This window comes from Callospermophilus lateralis, unplaced genomic scaffold (assembly GCF_048772815.1).
Source record: "Callospermophilus lateralis isolate mCalLat2 unplaced genomic scaffold, mCalLat2.hap1 Scaffold_177, whole genome shotgun sequence".
NCBI classification, from domain to species: domain Eukaryota; kingdom Metazoa; phylum Chordata; class Mammalia; order Rodentia; family Sciuridae; genus Callospermophilus; species Callospermophilus lateralis.
In genome coordinates this window covers 1,354,933-1,371,360 of record NW_027512821.1, presented here as the reverse complement: position 1 = coordinate 1,371,360, position 16,428 = coordinate 1,354,933, and the positions used below count along the sequence as shown (strand labels likewise).

Sequence of the window (16,428 nt, the reverse complement as noted above, 5' to 3'; positions counted from 1 at the left end):
GGGCGGCCTCACCTTCTCCTTGGCTGATTTCCGGGTGTCCTCATCCATCCACTTCAGCATGCTCAGGCTCTCCTCAAAGGCCTTCTTGATCTCCAGGATTATCTTGCTGGCCTGAGGAGACAGATGTTGCACCCTCAGCTCTGGGCACTGGCCCCCTGGATGCAACCAGTGCCCCAGGCAGGATGACACTGGACCCGAGGTCAAACTGAGGTTGGCTCAAGGCCTCGGGTTCTGCAGAGCGGGCTAAGAGGGTGGCCATGGCTGTGCTTCCAGACCATGTTCCTAACATGGACAGACATCCCTCGAGAAGAGACGGGCCTTCCATGCACTGGTCTCTGTGGCCGAATGAGCTTGGACGTGCCTTGGGGAAGCGAAAAGGTCCGCAGCAGGACTTTTCGGAGCCTTTAGAGTGGTGGAGTGCTCTTTTGGAGCCGTCCAGAAGACATGGCCTCTCCCAGGCTGATGGGATCCTTTTTGATGGAATAGAGCTTTAACACCCAGAGAACTTGATCTGAGAGGCACTCAGAAAGGTCTCAGGGCACAAATGGCAGCTGTTGAGGGTGACGATGCAGGGCAGACAGACCCAGGGGCCAAAGATAGAAGATGGAAGATTCTAGGGAAGGGGAAGGCAAGAGCCGTGGGGCTGGGGCCAGACAGACCTGGACTCAGATTCTGCCTCAACAGATTAAACAAAACAAAACAAAACAAAACAAACAAACAAACAAACAAACAATATATATATATATATATATATATATATATATATATATATATATATATATATATATATTTATTTATTAGTTGTAGTTGGACAAAATACTTTTATTTTACTTATTTTTATGTGGTGCTGAGGATTGAACCCAGGGCCTCGCATGTGCTAGGCGAGGGCTCTACCGCTGAGCCACCACCCCAGCCCCTGCCTCAGCAGACTGGAAGTGCAGTGCTGCCCCTTGACTACAGATACTAATTTCGCAAACAATACCATTAGTGATAAACTATCGCTGCCATTGACTGTAGCTTATTTTGGGCCAGGTGTTCTTTATGTGTAGCATCTCATTTTGTTATGGCCAGGCTGTGTGGGCAATGACCACACAGACTCCATTTTGCCCTGAGACCCCACATCATGTAAGAAAAGCTTCTCCCGTGGGAAAGCCCCGTCTCTGCACCCATCAGTGAGCGGTTGCCTAGCACGGCATGTTAGGCGACACAGATGGCAATTCTTATACAACGTAAAAGTGTCCCCTCTTCAGTTCCCATTTTTCTTGGACAATCTACCCTGTCAGAGGTGTAGATGTTAGTAGCCATTCTTTAACTTGTTCTCAACTAGGGATGTTTTGGCCCACCCTCTTTACTGCTTATGATTTTAGATCTTATGATGTTTGCTTATGGATCTGAATCATAGCAACAGCCACTTATGTGTTAATATGGTTTTGGACTACAAAAGGTGTGCTCGAACCCTGGGAGGGGTCGAAGGGTGTGGACTAGCAGCCTGGCCCTTGGCCCGCCAGCTGGTGGATCCAGACATCAACTGGTGAATATAGGTTCCGTCTCTTGCTTTAAGATCGACTTGGTGGTTTATTGTTGTCTCACCTTAGCACCCCTCTGCAGAAGGGACAGCCCCACTTTCATGTCCCAGGTGAAGGGAGAACACCGCTAAAGTCACCCAGTCAAGTGACAGAGCCAGAATCTGAGCTGGGGGCTGGCTGTCTCCCTAGCACTCAGCCATGATGATCCTCTACCTGCTTGAATAATTCTGTCACCCTCAGAGTAAGAAAAATATCACTTCCAGGTCAATATTACCTGGTGGGGTCCTTTGCAGCCCCAGGAGGTGGGGATGGCTGTGGTAGCCTCATGGGGTCACTGGGAAGATCAAATTAAATAACACAAACAACTTGCCTGGCCTCAACCATGGAAGTCATTTAGCAAGTCACGCCCTGCAGCCTGAGGAAACGGCCGGTGAGTTAAAGAAGGCCCCGGGATCCTGTGGCCTGGAGCAGGAAAGGACCAGGGCAGAGCAGAGTGTGGGCTGTCAGGCTGGGGTGGGGGGTGCCCAGCAGATGCGATGCCCACTCTGTCCACAGGGGAGGTACTTACTATGTTCTTGCTGTCCTCGGCGAAGGTCGCTTTGACAAACATGGGGCCCAGGGCAAAGCCCAGGTTGTTTTCCGTGTCACTCACGCAAAACTTCCAGTGAGGAAGGCAGGTCTGGAAAACACGAGCGCAGAGGGTCACTGGGCCCAGTCCTCCTTCTCCCAAGGCCTGCCTGGGAGGTGGCGCCATCAGGGGCCTGTGCTTCCCCCCAGAACTCCAGGGAGACAGACCTCTTCTGACCGCAGAAGTTACTTTAGGCCACAGACACCCCTCATGGCCACCACCTACTGTCTCCTGAGTGCCAGTCTCCATGATTGGCACTTCACGAAGGTCTGCCACTGAGCACCCCTAGCAGGCAGGGATGGGCCACTGGATAGATGGGAAGCAGAAATTTAGTAAGGGCAGTCACTGGTCCAGCAGGTGACAGTAGGTGACAGGGGTGCCACAGGGATGGGAACTCTGACATGCCTGGCCCTCCATCCAGGGTTCTCGCCAACTCCACCTGGTCCTGCTTCCTGGAGGACACAAGGAATCTTGGAGGTGCAGAACCTTGGGAAGCTGCCCATCCACCTGAGCAATGGAAACCTTCCTAGAAGGCCAGGGGCCCAGCCCCATTTACAGCCTCCTAGAGACAGAAGGCCACAGTGACATCGCAAAACTTCAATGTCGGCTTTTTTTTTTTAATGTGCTAAGGATGCCAGGCAGTGCCTCACCACTGAGCCGCACGCCTACCCCAACCCCAGCTCTTTCCTTATATTTTATTTTGAGACAGGGTCTCTCAATGCTCACTGCCCAGACTGGCCTTGAATTTGCAATCCTCCTGCCTCAGCCTCCCCAGCAGCTTGGACCACAGGTGTGTCACTGCGCGGGGCTTAAATTGGTTATTCCTCAGTCTCACCCACAAGAAGTGCTAGCCCACAGGATGCCTCAGTATGAACCAGAAATGGTCTTGGGCTGCAGCTCCCCAGAGTATGGGCTGATAAAGAGCACTGGGAGGGTTTCAGCCCACTGGCCCCCTGCCTTGCCATTCCCCCATGGAGAGTGTGAATGACCAGGTGTGATGACCCTGCTTATGGAAACTGGTCCAGCTGCAGGGTCCTCTTAACCCTGAGGAACAGGCGTGACAACCAGCTTGGGGCAGCCTGCTTTACACCAGCCCTACTGCGAACAACCCAAATGCCCATCGGCAGACAGATGGAAAAACAAAATGTGGTGTTTTTCTACAGCGACATACCACTTGGCAGCACGGAGGAACCAGCTACTCAGAGATGCCACAACATGACGAATTCCACAGACTCACTGAGCCAGGCGGCCAGGCAGCAGCGTAGGACTCGGCTGCCCATCTGCAGCACCTCGGGGAGACGCAGGGAGGGGCCCGAGGGCATGCCGGGTAACTGGGCCATGGAAACCTTCTCTGTCCTGACTGGGCTGGTGGTCACACACACGACTTCATTGTCACAAATCAACCAACTGTATCCTTCACCCACACTCTATGCATTTGTGTGTGCATATTGTTTTTAAGCGCCGGGGGTTGAACCCAGGGCTTCACACATGCTAGGCGGGCTTTCTTTCTTTTTTTCTTAATGGGGTGCTACAGATGGAACCCAGGGCCACCCTAGCATCACACTAAACTGGTCTATGTCTCAAATTTTTATTTTGAGACAGGGTCTCCCTGGAATTACAGAGTGTGCCACCATGGCCAGGTATATTGAATACTCTATTGTATGTAAATTATGACTTAATTTTTTTTTCTAGTCAAGAAGGAAGGGAAGGCCATTCTAGTCTAAGTGTAGCCCCTGGATTCTGCTTAGCTGTCCCAACCTGTGTCCGTTTCCAATGGCTGCTTTCTGCTCCCTTCTCCCTCCTGCCCGCTGCCCTGCCAGTCATTGGGCAGCCCACAGCTGGACACAGACTTGGCCTGGATATGCTGAGGCTGAGCACATAGTGGGTCACAGCTAGGGAGCCTCCAACTTTGAGGCTGGACAGAGGCTCTGACGGCTGGATCAGGGGCAGATTCTTACTCATCTTCTGCCCGCGTCTCTGGAGAAGCCCATTCACTTTACACACATGCATTTGTCCCCTGAGTGACTCCCCTGCTCGGGGACTGTGCCAGGTCTCAGGAATTGAGCTGAATCAACCGCAGGCCTGCCCTTGAGGACTCTGTGGAAATGCCCAGAACATCCAGCAGGAGACAGAGGCGCAGTAATGATGTCAACAGCTGTGACAGCACTGAGCGCCTGAGTGCCCAGGGTGTGCAGGCCCCACGCCTAGAATGCTCCAGGGAGACTAAGGGAGAGAAATGAAGCACAGAGAGGTTAAGTCACTAGCCCAAAAGGAGCACTCAGAGAGCAAGTGGCTGTGGTGGGCTTGAGCCCAGAGAGTCTGGCTCCAGTGACTTCCCGCAAAAAGGCCACTCTGACTGGCTACGACAAAGGTTTTGGAATGAGGAGAAAACTCTTTGAAAGAAGAAAGGGTCAGGCAGCATTCATCTGACGTGGGGGCCACCTCGAGGCAGAAAAGGAGGGGCCAAGAGGCCCCTGAAGAGGCTGTGCGACTTGTAACTTCTTCACGGTAACCAGAGGAGCACCAGCAGGGAGTGGAGAGGGGTCCCTCCTCCCAAAAAGAACTGCAGACTGTAGGCAGGTAGCACGAGGACAGCCGGCCAGGCACCCAGCAGAAGCTTCCACCTTTGGAACCGACTTTACGGCCTGAGGAAAAGGAGCCCAGGGATCAGTCACCCCTTTTCACAGATGGGAAGACCGAGTCCCTGCCCCATTTAAGTGACCCGCCCAAGGCTGTGTGGTAAGAAGCAGAACCTCCCATTCAAATCTCTGCCCAGCCTCCCCTGCTCTGCAGCCGGGGCACTCCTAGCCATTCTCTGAGCCTTTGGTACATGAGGGAGGTCAGCCCTGGCACCTCCCAGGCAGGCAGGGCTCCTGGGCACAGACCCACCCCACCCATCTTGGTATTCCCACACTGGGCTTGGGGCCTGGCCCATGTGACAGTGCAGGAGTAACTGTTTGCTAGATGCATAAATGAGAGGTGATGGCCTCATTCTTGGCATCAGAATTCCTACGGGAGGCAAGCTTCCCCGGCGGGAGGGAGGGAGGCCTGGGGCCTCCTACAGAAGGACCCGCAGAGGTTTGGGGGCACTCAAGATGGGTGGAGCCTACTGGGTCTGGGGCCTGGGACTCCTGCCCCGAAGAGAACCCGAGGCCTGGATCTGGACTGGGGTTCCCCCGACTACAAACAGGGAGGATAAGAATCAGGGAACCCTCGTGAGCAGGTGTTTGATGTGTTTGATGCTTCTGAGGAAAAAGTCCCCACCTTTAGAGTCACAGTTACATAAGGAGAGTGCTGACATCTCCACAGCTGGAGGGTCAGAACAGAGACTACCTTCTCTGCAAACCAGCTGAGTTGCTAAGACTCCTCTTTGTGCTTGGCTTAACCACCTCCTTCCAGAAGCCTCTGCCCACCTAAGTCCCCATCAGTGTTCCCATGACCCCAAATGGACCCTTCAGTGGCCTCTTCATTCTCCTCCTAGACTCAGCCCTCGTAAGTGCCACAGCCCTGAGAGTACAGTGGTCTTTCCAGCCCCCAGCCCAGGGCAGAGCACACAGTAGGTGCTCAGCATGAACCTGGGAATCACTGTCACAGCTCACCTTCTTGGTCCCGTACATGACTTCCATGAACTTCTCATCGGCGTCCTAAAAGCGCTGGTCGAGGAAGGAGCTTGTTTTCCGCAGCAGGTTCCAGATCATGTAGTTGTTCAGCAGGCTGGGGCGAGAGGACCGCTGGCTCAGAAATGCCCAGGGCTCCTGAACAGCCTCACCCCAGCCTCCTTCCTAGCCTACCTGGGTGCTCGGCTGGCGGCTGCCTTCCAAGCACATGGAATGTAACTCTCCGAGGAACGCCTGGCGCTCCACCTAGAACCCCCCAGTGTCCAGTGCAATCACTTGCATACCAGCAGTGCTCAACACATGCTGCTGCTTAGCTGCTTTGTGTCTGAACCTGTGAAGCTGCTGCCTAGAGACTTGCCTGGTGGTGTATGCTACAGTGGGGAGGAGGCTGCCATTCCCTGCTGAAGGGCAGACAGGAAGTAGAGGCCTTAGAGCAGCAGGGGCAGGAAAGGAAGCTCTGGCCACCAGGTTTCCATGAATGACCGTTCCCATGTCCCCCACCCACAGGGCACAGGAACCTATCTGTGGCTGAGTCATGTTTGCAAAGATGTTACCTTAGTACAAAGATGTTCACTATATTGAACATCTAACCTCAACCGGAATCACCCTAAAAGCCTGACTATGGGGAGAGTGTGGCAAATATTGTATGAACAGTTGACGGAATACTATGCAACTATAAAAATGATCCTCACAGAGGGTTTGGGATGGCACTGGGAAATATTCATAATGAAAGTCAAGGCAAGGCTTGGAGCGGTGGCACATGCCTGTAATCCCAGTAGCTCAGGAGGCTAAGGCAGGAGGACAGTGAGTTCAAAGCCAGCCTCAACAACAGCAAGGCCCTAAGCAACTCAGTGAGACCCTGTCTCTAAATAAAATACAAAAAGTTTGGGGATACGGCTCGGTGGTTAAGTGCCCCTGGGTTCAATCATCAGTACTCCTACTACTAAAATAAAAATGAAAAGTCAAGGGAAAAGTAGATTATCCATCTAGTCACGTTAAGGAGAAAGAAGAGCTGTGGATTGGAAACCTCCCTTCCCTCACACCTTCTCTCTCTGATATGCACACACACAAACACCCCCCAAAATGACCAAGAGTAATATTTTGAATAATTTTACATTTTTCCTATTTTTCTGTAATTTTCAACATTTTTATAAGCCTTTGAAATAAAAAAATAAAATAAAATAAAAAACCCGTAAGTATTAACCAAAAATTATGGGTGGTATTGGCGGAGTCCTGTTCCATGACAGGCACAGTGTTAAAACATGACTCATTGGTTGTGACTCTCACGAATCCCCTGCTTGGTAGGTGCTATCTGATCCCCATCTTATGGGTGACAGTATGACCCCGACAAAGGACAAGGGACATGCCACAGCTACACAGCTGGCTGAGGGCAGCAGGATTTGAAGCTGCCCAGGGGACCAGCACCCTCTGCTGCCTCTCAGGGAAGCCCACCAGGGTGCAGCACCCTGCGTCCGGCCGCCCTGCCGCCTCCTGCCCCTCCTGCCCAACAGGGCTGCCGGCCTCACCATCTGTCCGTGGCGTTGATGAGGGCGGAGACCTGCTCCAGGTAGTCCTTGTCATAGACCACGATGGGCTCGAACGCGTTGATCTCCACGGGGTGGAAGATGGCGTTGAGGAAGGGCAGCCAGTTGATGGCCGGTGCCAAGGTCTGCGAGGGAAGGGGACAGCATGAGGCTGGAGGGTGGCTTCTCCTCAGCCCCGTCTTTGGGTGTCCCTCAGAAGGTGTCATTGTGCCTCTCCCTGGGACCATGGTGCTGATGGAGCTCCAGGCAGAGGCAGCGTCCCCAGGAGCCAGAAGCAAACCTCATCTGAAGCGGAACCAGGGTGGGATGAGAGGCTGCAGCAGCAGCAGGCACAGCAGCCGCCACCGTCACCACGCCCTTCCCATGTGGCATGTGCCACTGCCCAACTGACCAAGCAGTGGCCACAATTATCCCCATTTACAGAGGAAGAATGGAGCCTTAGACCCCTAACAGTTAAGAATCAGGAGCTGGACTGGGCTCCTGGTCTAGCTTCCTTGCTTATAAGCTGTGCAACCTTTAATAAGTTAATGTGCCCATCTGTGCCTCAGCACCTCATATGAAAAACAGGGATCATCATGACAATGAGTCCCGTGTATCTGGTAACTGGGAGGGTCACACACAGAAGCCAGCACTGTCCCACTCAACAAGAGTATCAGCAGCAGCAGTCTGCTGCAGAGGATCCAACATTCAGGAAGGCCAGCATTGCGGGGGTAAATTGTGGTCCACAAGTGAGGCTGCCGAGTGGGGAGCTGGGACAGCAAAGTTGGTGATGACTGCAACAAGAAGGGAGAGGCCTGCAGCTCAGCCCTGCACACACCAGGCCCCCGGCTATTTGCACTTGTTTGTTTTGGGGAGTTACTGGGGTCTGAACTCAGGGCCACTTTACCACTGAGCCACACCCCCAGCCCTTTTTATTTTGAGGCAGCTAAGTTGCTTGGGGCCTCACTAAGTTGCTGAGGCTGGCCTTGAACTCTTGATCCTCCTGCCTCAGCCTCCTAAGCCTCTGGGATTATAGGCATGCACTAGCATGCGCCGGCTCTGGTTTTTTTTTTTTTTTTTTTTTTTTAAGTATTTTTTGAGTTGTGGGTGGACAGGATGCCTTTGTTTTTATTTATGTATCTTTATGTGGTGCTGAGGATTGAACTCAGTGCCTCATCCACGTTAGGAGAGCGCTCCACCACTGAACCACAACCTCAGCCCCAGCAGCTCTGTTTTAAGGTGACCCAAAAAAGACCCTGTACCCAAGGGCTTTCCAAAGAGAGACTTGGCTTTTCATAACTGTCAGCTCCCAACAGATCTCGCTTTCCCTTTGGCACCCCAAGGTGCCCTGCGCAGAGGTGTCTCCCCCAACACCTCCACGTCACGGCCAGCATCTCCTGCAGCAGCAGCCTCCAGCCATGCAAGCTATCCCTCTTGAGATTGCAGATTTTTGTTATAAAGTCCTACAACATTTTAAAAATAAATTGTGGTAAAATATGCTGCACATTTATAATCCCAGAAACCTATGAGGATGAAGCAGGAGGATCTCGAATTCAAGGCCAGCCTCAGCAACCTAGTGGGACCCTGTCTCAAAATGAAAAATAAAAAGGCCTGGGGATGTGGCTCACCTAGCTGCAGATGACTTTTGCAAGACTTTAACTCTGTGCTTTCCACTTCCTACCCCCACCTGTCTCTGTGAGTCCGACGCTGGCCCAAGTGGCCCAACTTAAGTGCAAACACATAGGATTCGGGCTTCAATGCTGGCGTGTGTCCCTTGGTGTCACCTCCTCAAGCAGAGCTGCACAATGTGTCTGCTCTGGCCCTGTATTCCCCACACGCTCAGTTATTTTTAGTGTGCAGTTTTACAGAACACGAGGCTTTGGGCTGCATATCTCGTCTTTTAGCAAAGACGCCTCTATATGTCAGTCACTTGGATGGGCACCTGACTTAGCTAGCAATCCCAGAAATTACGATCATCGCTTAAGACCCTCCAAAAGTGGCCCTGGGCCTGGCAGATTTCAAACCCCATTCTCTATTCTCTTGAAAGGGTGAAATGTAAGACAAAAACGGGAAGTGAGAAATGCATTCCCTTCATACAGGAAAACCGTACCCATAAAGCCACCTAAGATCCACCCCGCCTGCTGGGACAGGCAGTCAGCCACAAGACCCCCAATTCACAGAGGCTGAGTTTGCTGATCAGGGAAGGTGACTTTCCTGAGGTTATATGGCTTACTGTGGGTGTATTTGGCGGGGTGCTGGGGATTGATCTCAGGGCCTTGAGCAGGTAAGCACAGGCTTTACCACTGGGCTCCACCCCAAGGCCATTGTTCCTGAGTTTGTTTGTTTATTTATTTTTATTTATTATTATTTCTTACATACATGACAAGGTTTATTTATTTTTATTTTTTAATTTTTTTTGGTTGTAGATGGACATAATACCTTCATCTATTTATATGTGGTGCTGAGACTTGAACCCAGTGCCTCACACGTGCAAGGCAAGCGCTCCACCACTGGGCCACAACCCCAGCCCCTGCTCCTGGGTTTAAGTGGACATCTTATCTATTGGGGAACAAAGATCTCAAAGGACAAATGAGGCTGGGGATGGAGCGGGGGCAGCTCCCAAAGGCGGTATTGTGCTGGTACAAGTCATCGACCAGGTCTCAGTAGGGGGCTGATTGGCGTCATCCCTGGGTGAATGTTCCCACCAACACCGATGGCAAACCCCCACAGGGCTGGGAAGAGAAGCGCACAGTGGGCCCTGAGCCAGCAAGCGCCAGTACAGCCCTGTCGCCCAGCTGTGACATGAGCTGGTGACATGAGCTGGGCATTAGGAGGCCTAGATCAGAGTCCCCAGCAGGAACCAGCTCTGGGCACTGTCTATCCTTTCCCTAAGATGGGGTCAGCGACCCTGCCCCCAGAGCTGACTGCCGTAGGCCTCTCTGCCTGGCCTCCGCTGTGGCCCAGAGCCTCCCGTCTCCCTAGCAGGAGACTCTCAGGCCAATCTCTACATTTCTGTGGCCACAGAATTCAGAGGTGTGTGATGAGACCTTCAAACTGGGTCCAACAATCAGGGTCACCTGACTGCATGGCCTGGGGCAAAGACCTGGGAAAGTGGGTTAGTTTCCTGAATGTCACCAGTTACAGGGCTCACGAGAGCTTCATGAACTGAGGTGGCGGATCCTGGCACAGGGTGAAGCATAAGGTGGGGAAAGCCCAGGATCTGCTGCATCTGGGGCCAGGTGGCGCCCTCACCCCCGGGGCCCAGCAGCCTCCCCGCTGGACCATGTAGTTCAGGTATCCGGTCAGCCCTGGGACTCAACACTTCCAAACTGCTGTCCACTAGGCCAGGGTGGAGCAGGGCTGGTTGTAGTCCTTTGTCTGGGGCCAGAGGGACACACACTTCACCCAGGAAACCCAGTGGAAGCATGACTTCTGGAATGAAGCCTACGAGGCCCTGCACACACCAAGGTCCCCGCGGGGCAGGTGTACACTCAGCTTCCCCAGCCCCTCCCCACCGGGCCTCAGCGCCCTGCTTCTCTCGCCCACAGCACTAGGCAGGGAGACTGGGATTGTTTCTTAGTGTCCCCACTAGACCAGAAGCACAGGAAAGCAGGGCCCAAGGTGGCTCCTGATACATCTGTCAGATGGAGGAGGAAAAAAGGGCAGGAACTTCCTCCTCGAAGGAAGAAGGAATGGATGGGTGAGGAGCGGGGATAAGACTGGCCAGTGGAACCCACTGCAGGCGCAGGGTCCGCCCCAGCAGAACAGCAAGGGCCACCAGGTGCTCCTGCCTGAGGGCAAAGAACTGGGAGATACATGGGACCACTCTGCTCATTCCTCGGAGACCAACAGGGCCCAGGACAAGCGGGTCAGCAACAGCACACGGGCCAGAAAGAAGGAAGCAGTAGAAAGTCCACCCCAGGCCCTGGAGGCCTGAGCAGCCACCAGGGGGCAGCCTCCGCAAGGCTGACCTTCAGAGGGGACAGCAGGTCTCTGGTGAGTCACACAGTTTCACAGAAAGTGCAGGTCTGACTCCCCGTTACACTTCTGGATGTTGCCTAGGTACATGGTCAAGAGCTGAGCCAAGCCTGAGTCCAAGGGCCAGCACCCCTGCCCTCAGGAGCCTCCGGGGCCTGACCATGTCTCTCCATCTCCTGTTCAGCAAAGGGAGAAGCAACGTAGGAATCCACACCCCACCTTTACTTAGTGCTCCGTGCTGGATGACTGGGAATGCCCCTGTCCGTGTGAGCCTTACGTCACAACCATGGAGCTGCTAGGGAAACGCTGTCACATGAAGCAGCCCAGCAAGGGAAGAAGCCTGGCTCTGGAGTCCCTTTGCACTCTGTGGTCACTAGCAGGTAATCTTACTTGTCTGAGCCCCAGTTTATCTGTAACCTGGGCATAAACACCTCCTCCCAAGGGTGGCTTTATGGTCATGATGAAGTTGGTATGACCCCTCCCCCCAAGAGCCCTGTCCGACTCCAGTGGTCCTGCACCTGCAGTAGCCGATGCACAGGGTACCTGCAGCTCAGCGGCCGTCACTTTGTGGTAAATGAGCTCCTCGTCCCGACGCTTCTCCTGGGGAATGGTGATATTGGCCAGCGCCGTCTTAAAGTCCAGGATCTGCTGCATCTGGGGCCGGATGGTGTCCTCATCCCCGCCGCCCAGCAGCTTCCCCAGCTGGACCATGTAGTTCAGGTATCCAGTCAGCACCTGTAGGGCCCAGCACCCCCAAACTGTCTGTCAGTGGCTGTCACCTGCCACCCAGTGGGCCAGGTGAGGCCGGCCAGCTGCGGCCCTGTGCATGGGGCCCAGGAAACATGCTGGAAAATAGCTCTGGGGAGGATTCTGGCGCTGTGTGTCTTCACTGGTGTCCATGGCGCTCCTGGTAAAGCCCACCGCCTCTGCACACACACAGGTCCCTGAGGCTGGCCCCTGCTGCTCTGGCCCTGCCTTCAGGGCTCGTCCTCAGCCATCTTCCTGTTCTGGAAATGCACCTTTTCTGAACCACCCTCTGCCACCACGTCCCTAGAGCTGAATCAAGTCCTTTCTCGGCTCCCTCTGCCCTGATCACAATGTATACAGTTGGCATCTAGTTGGGTGGTCCGTTAAGTAATGTCTCCCTCTCCTACTGGACCTCAAGCCCCGTGGACAGGTGAGTGAGCCTCAGTGGGCCGGGCAGGGGAAGGGAGAGCTGTGAGCGGTTGGAGGTGATCTGGTTGTGGCTCTGGATCTCCCCACTTACTGGCTGTGTGACCTTGAAGAGGTCACTTCTGTGTCTGAGACTTATTTCTTCCTCTGTATAGGGCAAGGTAAAATGAATATCCATTTGACAGATGAAGAAAATGATGTTCAGAGAAGCTGAGTGACTTTGGGGTGATTGGGAGGGTTAGAGGTGAGGTATATAAAAGGTCTGAGACCCTCAAATGGTGGGGGCTGCTACTGCCAGCTCTCTACAATGGGGACAAATGACACCTAACCCCTGCCCTTTGTGCCCACAGTGCCTGCATATGAACTAGCAAGCCTGGGGGCATCCCTCCCCTGCCTGGGCTGCCTGTTGCCCATCAGGAAAGTGATACCCCTGTGTTCCCCCAGCTTCTAAGACCTGCCCAGGTATGCTGTGGAGGAAACGATTGGAGAACCACCGCAAAGACGCACTCACCTTCTCTGTTTTCAGTCTTGTTCAGGCAGTAATCTCTGGAGGGCAGGCCCAGGCCAGACTGGTCCACCTAAAGAGGGAGGCAGAGTGAGAGGAAGGCCCTGCTGCAGGCTTGTGTGTCTCCTGCGGCCTCTGCTTGCCCCAGGACTTCTCACACCAGGCACCGAGGACCAGCTCATGTTCCAGCAGAAGCACAAGCTGGTAGCCGAAGTCACAGATGGGATCACTCAGTGATAAGACAGACACGTTCCTGCCCACCTGTGGGGTCAGCTGCAGGGACCTGGGCCCTTCTGAGGGCTGGACAGAGCCTCCTTCCTCTTTAAACACCCCTTGGCTTCAGCAATGCACCCTACTTCTCTAAACCCTTCCCAAGTGGCGAGGAGCCAACACAGGTGACTTAACCTTAACCCAAGTTACTTAACCTTTCTGATCCCCAGGTTCCTTGCCCAGAAAGTTAGGGAGATAATACCTAACCTTCGGAGCTGGAATGAGGATTCAAGAGGACGGTGTCAGTACAGGGTTTCCTGAGAGTGGGGCAGCAGAGGAGGGTCAATTCCTGATGGCTACCATTGGAACCTTCTGGCTATACCTTGACGCACCTTGGCTAGCTGCTATTATATAGTACATTAGGGTGACAAGGGAAGTGTAGCTCAGTGAGGTTGAGCCTCTTGCTAAGGTCACACAATGAGTGTGTGGCACAGTTGGGGGCTGAGAACTAAGCCTTTATGACCCCTAATCTGGGGGCTCTCCTGGGTGTGCTGTTCCTCAGCCTTGGGCAGGCTCTGGTGGGAGAGATGGACCAAAAGCATTCCAAGCAGCACCACAGAGCCAGAGGCTAAGGGAGGGGACAAAGAGGTGGCTACAGCTGTGCACAGAAGTTGATATCACTCGTCACTTCTGAGGCCCACGATGAGCTGCCCACCAAGATGGGTAGTCTGCCCTCTCATAGTCTCTTGCCTGTAAAAATCTCACTGTTTGGGGCTGCCAGAAATAACCCCGGCTTAGAAACCAGAGCCTGCTGCCTCGGCCCAGGGCAGATCTCCCTCCACCCCAGGAGGCCACACCCTTTCCTTGGCCCAGGCCTGCTCACCTGGATCACATTGCTGTTGGAGTTCTTAGAGTCTGCACTGACGTAGACAGAGAAGAAGGGTGAGGTTCGGTAGTGGGCAGTGACCACCTGCAGGGTGTCCTGGAAGTTGTCCTTGGCCCAGGGACTTGTGATATTCCAGCCTCCGAGCTGGGAGAAGGAAGAGCAGAATAGGGAGGGGAAGGTGGTAAGGAGACTGTATGCAAATTCTGGTCCCGCAGCTGACTTGCTCTGTGACCCTGGAGCAGTCATCTAACCTCTGGGAGCGTCCAGGGCAAATTAAAGGGCTTCTGACCTGTGACCTGGAGACCCACAGAGGGAGCAAAGACTCATCCTTGACAACTGAGCTGTGAATCCCAGAGACTTTGCCCCATGTGCTGTTCATTTGTTGGACAATCAATCACACAAACGTGATTACTATTAAGACATAAATCCAATTGTGACTACGGGAAATAAGGCTCTGTATTTTTAAAAAGGCTGATAAGCTATGGTCTACCTTGGTCTCTCTCCAAGTTGGAATTTAAAAAAAAAATCTCTTTGGTCCTCCAGGATTGGCACACACTGGCACATGGGGCCTGTGCCAGAGAGGAGGGACTGGGAGAGTCCCCATGCCTGCAGCAATACCTTCCCCGAACTGAGATAGGATGGCAAGTCCTTGAGCAAGCAAGGGGTGGCCAGAAAAGACACAGCCATCTCCATCTGTGCCAGGCAGCCTGGCCCGGAGGGAAGATTTCTCCTGGGCTCAGGAGCAAGGTGAGGCCTCCAGCCAGCAGGTCTAGCTCTGTTGCTGGCCTAAGACTCCCTGTGGGTTTCTCTGGAACAACACACACCTCTTGCACACTCACACCCACCTCCTGAAAAAAATGAAGTGGGAATCCAGAGGAAGAGATTCCCAGTGAATACTGTCCCCAAGACCCACGCAGATGCACTGAGACACTTAGATGTCCTCAACAGATGCTGACACACAACCCCACACATTACAACAGACAGTCCCCCCACGCACAGACGTGCATGTACACGCAGTGGCAGACAGACAGGCTGCATGTTCCAGCTGGGTGTGGAGGCTGGAGGTGTGGGGGTGGCTGAGCACCAGTGGGCCTGAGAGATGCAGCCAGAGGGGCTGGCAGGAGGCACGGCAGGAGGAGGAGGAGAGAGTGTGTCCCAGGGACTCACCTTCTCAATCAGCTCCATCAGGGGCTTGGCCCTGAGCTCCTCGATCCTGGTTTCATCCATACATGCGCGGTAGTATACTTGGGCCTTCCTCTCTGTCTCACTCGAGCTGGCTGTGGAATTTTCTAGAAGGATAAGAGCAGATATTGAATAAGCCCCTATTTACCTGCTGGGGATCCCCAGGCAAGTTTCTTTTGGAGCCTCGGTGCTCCCCACTGTGAATCCATCAGGGCAGCTGCTGTCAGGCAGGAGCAGCCAGCCCCAGTAGGTATGAGTGCCCCCATCCTAGCAGGGTGCAGATCAGGAGGGCATGCCCTGTCTCTGCCCATCTGCTGATTGTGCCTGAGGACCTGTCCCTGGCATGGCAGCCCAGGCCCACCCAGCAGGACAGTTGGCATCCCTGCCAGCCAACACGGGGCAGGAATTCCCCTGCCTGGTGCTGGGACAGAGCCATGTCTTGGCTTTCAGATCCCATCTGACCTTCCTTGTGAGAAACACTGGGGTTGAGTGAAGCCTGAAAGGCCTCATTCACTGTGAATTGACATTCCGCTTCCTCCTCGGGGGGCCAGGTGCAGTCAACAGACCTGCAGATGACTCCAAGGGCTGTTTTCCCCGTCCCTTCCCAGCTCAGGCCAGCAGCACCTCATCCTCTTTGGTTCTCAGACCCCTACCCACCCACCCACCCAGAGACTCCCTTCCCATCCTCCCTCTCCTTAGCCCCTGGTCCAGAGCCGCCTGCTGAAGGCCACCCTCCTGTGTGAGCACAGCACAGAAGGTCCCCATCTATACCTGGTGAGTTTGAGTACTCAGGTCCCCAGGACCTACTATGTGCTGGGGCTTCTGGGCCTGCATGTCTGTCTCAGAGCTCCACTCCAGACCATGCCAGATTCTTGGCCCCTGCATCCATCTGGCCACTTGTCCTTCTCTCAGATTAGTTGTTCTCTGACCTTAAACCTCTTCCTTTGCTTTCTCCCAAGATCTCTCCAAACCCACCTCCTCCACAGGCACCTTTCTCGTGGGGCTCTATCAACCGATCCATCCATCCATCCATCCACGGGACGCAGATCAAAGGGTTGCTCTGTGCCAGGTACTGTGGGGACTCTGGGACCAGACAACAATGTCTTCAACCCCAGGAGGCTTCGGCATGGGACCCAGCTAAAACCCCACTTGCTTCCATCCTTTCTCAGACTATTTTTTTTTACCCAGAGCCTCTCCTAT

The 16,428-nt window shown here is 53.8% G+C and overlaps 1 protein-coding gene across 1 annotated transcript in view; it reads right to left on the bottom strand.

Annotated features, from left to right (window-relative positions):
- Positions 1-16,428, bottom strand: part of LOC143640306 (endothelin-converting enzyme 1-like) — a 40,399-nt gene that overhangs the window by 9,983 nt on the left and 13,988 nt on the right. Inside the window, 8 exon segments of the mRNA XM_077108155.1 lie at positions 13-111; positions 2,095-2,205; positions 5,754-5,868; positions 7,298-7,440; positions 11,816-12,007; positions 12,949-13,023; positions 14,044-14,190; positions 15,214-15,335. Of these exon segments, the coding sequence (XP_076964270.1) occupies positions 13-111; positions 2,095-2,205; positions 5,754-5,868; positions 7,298-7,440; positions 11,816-12,007; positions 12,949-13,023; positions 14,044-14,190; positions 15,214-15,335 (1,004 nt within the window).